The 9,171-nt window shown below is 35.3% G+C and overlaps 1 protein-coding gene across 1 annotated transcript; it reads left to right on the top strand.

Annotated features, from left to right (window-relative positions):
• The first annotated feature begins 6,393 nt into the window (after positions 1–6,393).
• Positions 6,394–8,941, top strand: LOC147064507 (mitochondrial import inner membrane translocase subunit Tim9-like). The gene is made up of 3 exons (XM_085957448.1): positions 6,394–6,837; positions 6,976–7,071; positions 8,751–8,941. The coding sequence occupies exons 1-3, from the start codon at positions 6,790–6,792 to the stop codon at positions 8,874–8,876; spliced, it is 270 nt and encodes an 89-aa protein (XP_085813574.1). The 5' UTR covers positions 6,394–6,789; the 3' UTR covers positions 8,877–8,941.
• The last annotated feature ends 230 nt before the right edge of the window (positions 8,942–9,171 follow it).

Below are 9,171 nucleotides of genomic sequence, written 5' to 3' on the forward strand. Positions count from 1 at the left end.
GCCTCCAAAATTTTAGTACTTGGGAATAAAATATAGTACGCGTTGTCATCTGTTATGCCGGCGCTCCATTGGCACGCAAGTCAGACGATTTACAGTCTTCGGACTTTTTTTTCGCGTGGAGCACCCCAGGTCTGCGGACTTTTTAATCCGCAGACCAGGCTCGTTGGATTTCAAACATGTTTGATATTTTACCCTCCGAGTTGCCAGACTTCGTCCGTCGATCGCTATGCAAATTCGTTTTGACATTAATACGCAATTATTCGGACCGCAAAAAAAACTGTAATTGTTTTAAACATTTTCATTGATTAATTTGTTAATGTACACATTAGAAAATGAGAGATTTACCAATTATTTTTTATTTGTATTTATGAAATTCATAAAATAAAACGTAAAACGTGTGTTGTTTTCACTGCTGTATTATTTTATGCAAGTCTACATATAAATAACACAAAATTATAGGATTATCGGAAGACATTACGATAATCGCAACTTTTGACTTTTGACAGCTCGACTTTTTTATTCGTTCGTTGATCAGTAGCAGGGCATAGACAAATCAGACGATTTATTGTCCTCGGACTTTTGGCTCGCCAATGGAGCGCTGGCATTAAAAATGTATAGGTTTTTTATAACTCAGAAAAAAAATAACGGAGAATTTAGTAGAGCGTGTAAATATTTCACCGCGGGCCGCAGGTTCCCAATTTTTCATAGTCGGCTCGTTTTTTTTAGGAAAAATTTTCGCCGCGGGAAGCAGGTTCCCAATTTTTCATGATCGGCTCGTTTTTTTTTTTAGGGAAAATATTTCGCCGTGGGCCGCAGGTTCCCGATTTTTCATAGTCAGCTCGTTTTTTAGGAAAAATATTTCGCCGCGGGCCGCAGGTTCCCAATTTTCAAAAAAGACGACTCGATTGCGCGATTGCGACATAGCAAATGTGAAATTATTGTAATTTTATATTAAATTATTGTACGATATTCAAAATTATAGTATTTTGGGCGTACTATACCTGTTTTATAATACTGCCGGCGCTCCATTGGCACGCAAGTCAGACGATTTACAGTCTTCGGACTTTTTTTTCGCGTGGAGCACCCCAGGTCTGCGGACTTTTTAATCCGCAGACCAGGCTCGTTGGATTTCAAACATGTTTGATATTTTACTCGCCGAGCCGCTGAAATTCGTACGTTCACCACGCTTTACCGTCACATTATTTATATCTATGCCGACGGACGACAGCGCCATCATTATTTTACTGTCATTCAAAGTGTTCGGACATCTCACATCGATAACAACAATGGTAGATCTACGAGTGCATTCGAAAAGTTTCTTGGAAGATTTTATTAATTGTTTTAAAGACAACCCATCGTTGTGGAAGACGACCAGCCCACTATACAAGAATCGTGATGCCAAGTCCTTGGCGTATGCGGAACTTTTGGAGATTTTAATCAAGGTGGAGCCGCAGGCAAGGGTCGACGATGTTAAAAAGAAAATACAGACATTGAGGTCGGGTTACAGAAAGGAGAGAAATAAAGTAAGGACATCATATCGAAGCGGAGCCGGCACAGACGCAGTTTATCTACCCAAACTGTGGTACTATAAAAATTTGGAGTTCTTGAACGACCAAATGGAAGGTACGTAGGAATGCTATAAGCTATTTATTATACACGTGCAGATTATGAAATTGTCGTACCTAGCTCTGAAAGTGACATCGCATTAGATTAGCTACTATTAAGCAATTAAAACATACAGCTATGAATCATTTCTAGTCACAATAAAATTTCTTATTCTTTGCCGAGGTAGGTAATAAATAATAATAATATATAGGTACGAGGGAATGCTTTAAAGCTATTTATTATACACGTGCAGACTATGACATTGTCGTATCTCTGAAAGTGACATCGCATTAGATTAGCTACTATTAAGCAATTAAAACATACAGCTATGAATCATTTCTAGTCACAATAAAATTATTTATTCTTTGCTGAGGTAGGTAAGAAATAATAATATATAGGTACGATCATGGCGGTGGAAGCGCGGCTTATTGAGTCGTGGTCGGGTCCCAGGTTCAAATCCTGGGTCTGACAAGTACACATTGAATTTCAATTTGTGTATGAGTCAGAGTATGGACCTAATATGTTGAGCAAGTGGCTGACATCCATTTCTCGTAAAAACAAAATCTGTCAATACAAACCTCCACTCCGTGGAGGTCCATATTATGATCGGACATGGTCGAAAGAAGAAGAAAAGAAATGATCATAAAATCAAAAATCGCTCGAGTTAGGTTCCTTCAGAGACAATCAATAAATCGTCAATCATCAATCAAAATTAATGGTACAGTTTGGTTATGAGGAATACAGCGGAAAACACATTTTGAAAATACCCGATATACTGGATTACACCAATTATACCAATATCAATATTAACCGTATGAAGGAATGGGTACTTAGGGGAGAGATAATAAAAAACAAGTTTGAGTATTATGTTGTATTTTAACAATTTACATTTTGTTTTACAGAATCGAGCTCAATATCCAGCATGGTGGACGATTTGGAAAACATGTCTCCTGATGAGAGTTACTCCAACTCGTTAAACAACGAAGATTGTATTGAGGTAAAACATTTTAACTAAATTGTTACATTGGTTTAATTTATCTATTGCTTATCATACTTTCTTGCCATGTGACAGCCCCGGTAGTATTAAAATATTTTTCGAAATCTCCTCGCGCTTTCTTAGCATTGGCAGTCGAGTTCCGATTAGTCGTTGCTTCCAAAGGCGCTAAGGTGTCCTGTGACCTCAGTCCGAGCTCTATTAAACCTGTCTCAGGATTTTCCCTATCAAGGTCATGAGAAGGAGTATAAGTATGTGTTGATTTGCGACGAAGAAAGTTGTGCAGCACACAGCAAGTTAATACAACTGTATTGATATTTTCAATTTTCATGTTTATTGGAGCTTGAAAAATGCGGAATCTAGCAGCTAAAATGCCAAAAACATTTTCTATAATTCGCCTGGCTCTGCATGTCCGATAATTATATATTCTTTTACTGTGATTTAATTGCCTTTGTGAATACGGCTTTATGAAATCGTTACGTAATGCAAAGGCTTCATCGCCAATATAAACAAATGGCAGTGCATCAGAATTAGCAGTAGGTTTTTTTGGTGCAGGTATTTTTAATCTGCCTTCGTCTAAACGTTTGAAAAAATCAGATTTTCTCAGTACGCCTCCATCAGAAATACGTCCATTTGTTCCAACATCAACATAAATAAATTCATAATTAGCATTTGCAATCGCCATCAAAACAATGCTGTGGAAATGTTTGTAATTATAAAAGTGGGAGCCGGCGCCTGCAGGTGGCACGATTGCAATGTGTTTCCCATCAACTGCGCCCAGGCAATTTGGAAATTGCCATTTACTATTAAATTCTTCTGCAATCGTCTCCATTTCTTCGTGCGTATCAGGGAACTGCAACAAAAAATAATCAACATTTTATTTACAGATAGAATATTCGCCTTCAACATCCACGTTGTCGACTACTCCAAGGTCGAATCTCAATAGAGCACCAGAACCCCCATCGTTCAAACGAAAAAAATCGAATGATAGCGCCAACAAAGTGTTAGAATTAATCACCGACAAACTAAGCAAGACTGAAGATGAATTTGATGTTTTTGGCAAAATGATGGCCATGAAACTACGATCGATGTCACAGGGACAAAGATTGCTGGCCGAGAAGCTGATGCATGAAGTTGCCTTTATGGGACAAAGTGACAAAATAATGCCAGCAACTACTGTTCATACTCAACCAGTTTATCGTATATTAAGCAAAAATGTACAAAAGCCGGTATAATAAATTAATGTTTTTTGTATGAATAAATATCTTGTAAAAATATTTGTTTTTTTGTTTGTTTTTATGCCTATAAACCTTAGCTTAAGCGATACAACAAATGGTAAGTATTTGAGCTATGTTAGCAAACCTATATTATTATGTGGCCTCATTTAGAAATCAAATTCCATGCTTGCTTTTCGAAGAATATGACTAGTATTACAATACATTCAACAGGAATAATTAAGCAGCTTGCTTACAGCCTATATGGAGAGTCCTGGCTAGGTACAGCATTCTAATGGTCTATTGAATATTTAGCATGTCAACGATGGCCTTATTTGTGACTATATATATACCTATCTCAAATGCATCTTGTCTGCCATTCTTATGATGTTGCCGTCTATGATTTATATAGGTAAAACAATCCACTAAACGTTCACTTTATAAGACCAACCAATGTCTACTTGTTAATGATATATTTGTAAATTTGCCCAACTTTATTAGATGACGTATAATATAATACACACCTTGAAATATTCTCCTTTCAAAACGTCAATGATGACTTGGCAAGTTTCGGGAATTATCTTGCCCAGAGTTTGTCTTCCAATCGCAGTTCTATAATGCAAGTCAGTGAATGTTCCGCCGGCAGCCAAAAATCGCAGGGTTGCACATAATCTATCATGAGGAGAAATAGCTTCCCTCATCATAGTATTTTTTTTTTTAATAAATGGGGAGACCAAATTATACAGTTCTGTGTATACATCCTCCGACATTCGCAAATAATTGCGGAAATCGCTCGGTTGCAAACGCAATTCTCGTATTAAATTTGTGTGGGATAATGTCGTTTGTTTCCTTATCCAATGTTTCACCCAGTATTTGTCTACCCTTTGCTTCGTTATTACATTATCTGCCACCCAATAACCCAAAAAACATAAAACGTCGGTATCATTTAACGCCATAACGATTTAACTGTCAGATATACGTATATTATCTATGCTGTCAAAGTCGACTGTTTTACTCGTCAAATTAATTATATACTCGTTTCGTTGAACGTCTGTTGGCCAGTAGCAGAACGTAGAAAAATCTGAAGACTTATTGTCGTCGGACTTTTGGCTCGCCAATGGAGCGCTGGCAGTACATAGTACGCGGACCAAAAATGTAGTAAAAATACTATAATTATAGTACGGCTGGCAACACTGGACAGCACAATGCGCCGTGAAGTTGGTGACATTTCAGAATTTCAGCGTTGTTGCCAGTATATGGTATTGCCACTACAATATTACTTTGACATTTTGTGAATTTCTACCTTTTCTTTGTGCGATCTATTATTAATTTATCGGTGAAAACAATTTTACCAGTGTGTGTAGTTATCAAAGTTTTGTTAACTTATATTTACAATGAGTGATGTATGATTTTTGTTTTGTGAAACAAACTATTTTATGTGATTTCATTTATTTATTTGTGAAATCATTTATTATGTGTGAAAACTACTTTCCAGAGTATTTTTTTGTGAATTTTGATTATTGCATTGTGCGATTAATTTCCACCCAAATATAAAAACCATTACTAATTGCCGGCCACAGACGGACAGTTCTCGTAACAGGTTGAACATGCCAGTTAATAACTATACAGTTATCTTTGGTAGATAATCTGCTGCGCCCATAGACGGACACTTTTCGACCTTTTAGATGTTTGCCATGTTCAAACTGCCAGCGACCCCCTACTCCCGTGTTTTTGTAAAACTGTTGGAATTTCAACTAGCCGAAAGTTTTCGGGTGACGTTAGATGTTGGTAACGTAAAGTAGAATATACCGCGCGATACAACTACGGCTGGTGTTGCTTGTTATTGCATTTTATAATATATTTTATAATACATTAAAAATGTAATAATATTATGTACGCGGAGATCGCAAATATTATATTTTATTTATTTTTACGAGAGTAAAACAAAGTAATAGTTATTTATGTAAACATATTATTTTATACAATATAATATAAATGTTAAAATGAAAGTTATTGTGAAAATATAGACTAATAACTCAGTACTCAAATTTTGTTTATTGTATGTAGTGAATATTAAAACTTATTAATTTAAGACGTTCACAACATAAATTAATATACCTAATTGTGAATGACAATCTCGGTAAATCTAAATAAAATTTAAGTATATATTTTAATAATATCATAGTAATTAATTATTATACTGATAATTGATGTAAATATAATTTTGTGGCATGTTTAAATTTATTGTATATAAAATCAATACCTTTATAAATATTACCATTTTCTTACTTAATTAATACTGTCCATTAGAATAATTTATTCAAAAGAAAAGATTACATTTTATATTTACACGAATGTGTATAATATTGTTTCGGTGAATCGATAAAATACACAATCCACTAGCGAAATCATGATTTATTTTACCAACGTCATAGGTGTGTATTTTATGTCAATTTGTTTCTAATAAAAACAATTATAACCATAATAAATTCAAAGTAAAATTATTCGTGTATCATCGTTCAAGTATACCCTACCTAAAACTAATTGAAACAATACCCCTGTGTAATATCTCCGCGAACCTAACCGCCATAGTTTTTGACACTTGCTCTGCCACAGATAATAACTGTACGTATATGGGCACGTCTGTTGACAGTTCGACAGATTTAAATGGGGTAGTTAAACTGATCTGTGGTGTGTCCACTAACGTACAGTTATTGAACAGTTATTGTCTGTGCCATGTTCAAACTGCTACGAGAACTGTCCGTCTATGGGGGCCTAATGGTCTAAAATTTATTGAAATTAATTTCACTCGGTATATTTTCAAGGAAAAGTATTGGTTTTTGGCAACACTATCCCAAATGTCAAATCATGTCGGAAAGAAGTTGGATCCCTCTTATAGGTTAAATAAAATATTTTATTCGCCGTTAGTTTGAAATAAGCACCTTTATCAGATAGTAAAAGAAACTACTTATAAAAATGGCACAAATATCGGCAGATTCTTCCGAAGCGGATCAAATTAAGTCGGTGAGATGACATGCAATTTTCTAATAAATGCAGCGTTTTATACCGTAACTATTATCGATAAAATTGCTAATCTTAGATTATAGAAAATAATAAGCTAATATTAATTATTATTAATACATGTTGCTTTTACCTTTTCAGTTCAAAGAATTCGTCGTTTCCTATAATAAATTATCAGAGCTTTGCTTTGTTGATTGTGTACACGACTTTACGACCAGACTGGTGAAAAAATCCGAGGTGGGTGTTGAAAGGCTGAACTGTTAATTTAACATAATAGCGCCTGTACACATGCATGGAATTACTGTCGGCAATTGTGCTAATTTTAAACTGTCATGACAATAACTGTTTACACGTAAAAGTGTTGACTGTCTCTCCAATCTCATTCTTCAAGAGTATGCGAGACCCGATGTTATCATTTTATACTACTATCTGACAGGTCGTATTGAAAATCGGAGCTCAAAATGAGTAGTTCGTTTTTTTACCGGCTTGTTCTCTATCGGTATCTCGCTCTACTGTGCAGGCGCAGATCGAAAATACTCTTACTTGCGCGCAATAAATCATCACAATTTGGAAGCTTCCAATCTTGTTTGATTTATGCACGCAATCATGCAAACTGCAGGATAATACATATTTCCCCATACATTTTCTTACTATGCACAGTACATCGATGCACGTGTAAACGGGGGCTGTGTTAACTTTTAAAGCAAGATAAGCCAGTTCAGACCACAGCATTGGAGCGGAGCTCGGAGCAGGACCATGGAGCAGTGGGATTTTACCCGAAGCATCGAAAATTTGTAGTGCTCCACTGCTGCTGTGGATGTTTTTATTAGTATTATTAAATTTTCATCCTAAAATCCAATGAAAATATTATATTTAATACGAAAATGAATTCAAGCAGCATGTCGAGTCATATCCAGTGTGCCCACTACCCAAGCGAGTGTCAAGAGGTTATTTTCAGTACTAAAATTAAGTGGCAGATAATGAAAGACGATTTGCTGTTGGAAATTTTTTTTTAATAGAATTAATAATGAAAATGGCGAATAATAAACCTTGTTTTAAATTTTTTTAACATTTGCATACATATTATACCTTGGTTCTTGTAGGTTTAGAGGAAGCCAGCGAAATAGCCAATATACTGGGTTATTCGTTTGGTTAGGTTAGGTATTCATTCATGAATTCATGAATTTTGCCAAAATCGGCTATCAAAATTGGCCAGTTCCAGTTAAACCTACTTGTACCAATTTTTTTTACCCGAAGCGGAGTAGACCCTGGATCGGAACTGGAGCAAGTATTAGGTCCCGGAGCGGAGCAACTCAAAACGGGTCCGCTCTAACTCCCTGGTTTAACCCACGTTTAACGCCATGTTTTTTTACAACACAAAAGCAAATGATAATGAAGTAGCAGCTTACAGTAATACCAACAGACTTTTTTTCTGTTTCTTATTGCTTCGTAGTGTTCGTACGAAAATGGCGATATGTTCACTCTCCACAGTCTAATCTCTTTGATATAAACATAAAAAAGCAGTGAAAATACAATTATTATACATAACTAGCACAGAGTACATAAAGACAACTGACATTCATTTGTTTATGTGACTGTCTGGTGCTCAATGTATAGACTGACATATTAACATCATATCTGCATTTACACTCATTTTTTGAAATTAGAGTACGTACCTACTTACCTATTTGTCCGTTTTTACATACATTTTTTTCCGAAATTAAGTGATTTTTTTTTCTTTAATTTTAATCAAAGATGGAGGAAGAATTTTAAGGGTTTTGGCAGAAATGCTTTCTTGGTAGATGTCTGAGTTTACATAGGGACTGTCGATATCAATAAATGATTTTTGAAAAAAGTTTTCTCTCTTCGTTCTGTCTCCCGAACACTTAAACATCATTTTCGTCTTATATTTTCAGGATACTTGCGCATTGAATTGTATGGAGAAGTTTTTAAAAATGAATCAACGAATATCTCAACGCTTTCAAGAATTTCAAATGGTATCAAATGAAAATGCCATGGCGATGGCCCAAAAAATGGGTTAACACTATCCTAGTTTATTACTGTTTAATTTAAATAAATAGATACTTCCACAATCGCATTTTATTTATTTCAATATAAACTTACAATAATTAATACTAGTACAAATTTCAGTCACTTTGCATCAGTTTTCAAAGGTTTTGAAACCGAGTTTTGGGTAATTCTTCAATTTTCGAGCTATACATGTTGACACCCTTTTTGGGCTATAAACTCATTTTCAGAACGATCCAAATAACCCGAAAGTCCTGTCAATACCAATACCTCGTAAATTATAGAATTGAAGCGCCTAGTTTCAAAAGC

Source organism: Rhyacophila brunnea, unplaced genomic scaffold (assembly GCF_057557595.1).
Source record: "Rhyacophila brunnea isolate RB1 unplaced genomic scaffold, BYU_Rbru_1.0 scaffold_7, whole genome shotgun sequence".
In the NCBI taxonomy this organism is placed as follows: domain Eukaryota; kingdom Metazoa; phylum Arthropoda; class Insecta; order Trichoptera; family Rhyacophilidae; genus Rhyacophila; species Rhyacophila brunnea.

Bases quoted from the DNA above. Each gene is read 5' to 3' on its own strand.
- LOC147064507 (XM_085957448.1), top strand. From the start codon at position 6,790: ATGGCACAAATATCGGCAGATTCTTCCGAAGCGGATCAAATTAAGTCG. The intron at 6,838-6,975 runs GTGAGATGACAT...TTACCTTTTCAG, and splicing joins AAGCGGATCAAATTAAGTCG to TTCAAAGAATTCGTCGTTTC. The intron at 7,072-8,750 runs GTGGGTGTTGAA...TTATATTTTCAG, and splicing joins GACTGGTGAAAAAATCCGAG to GATACTTGCGCATTGAATTG.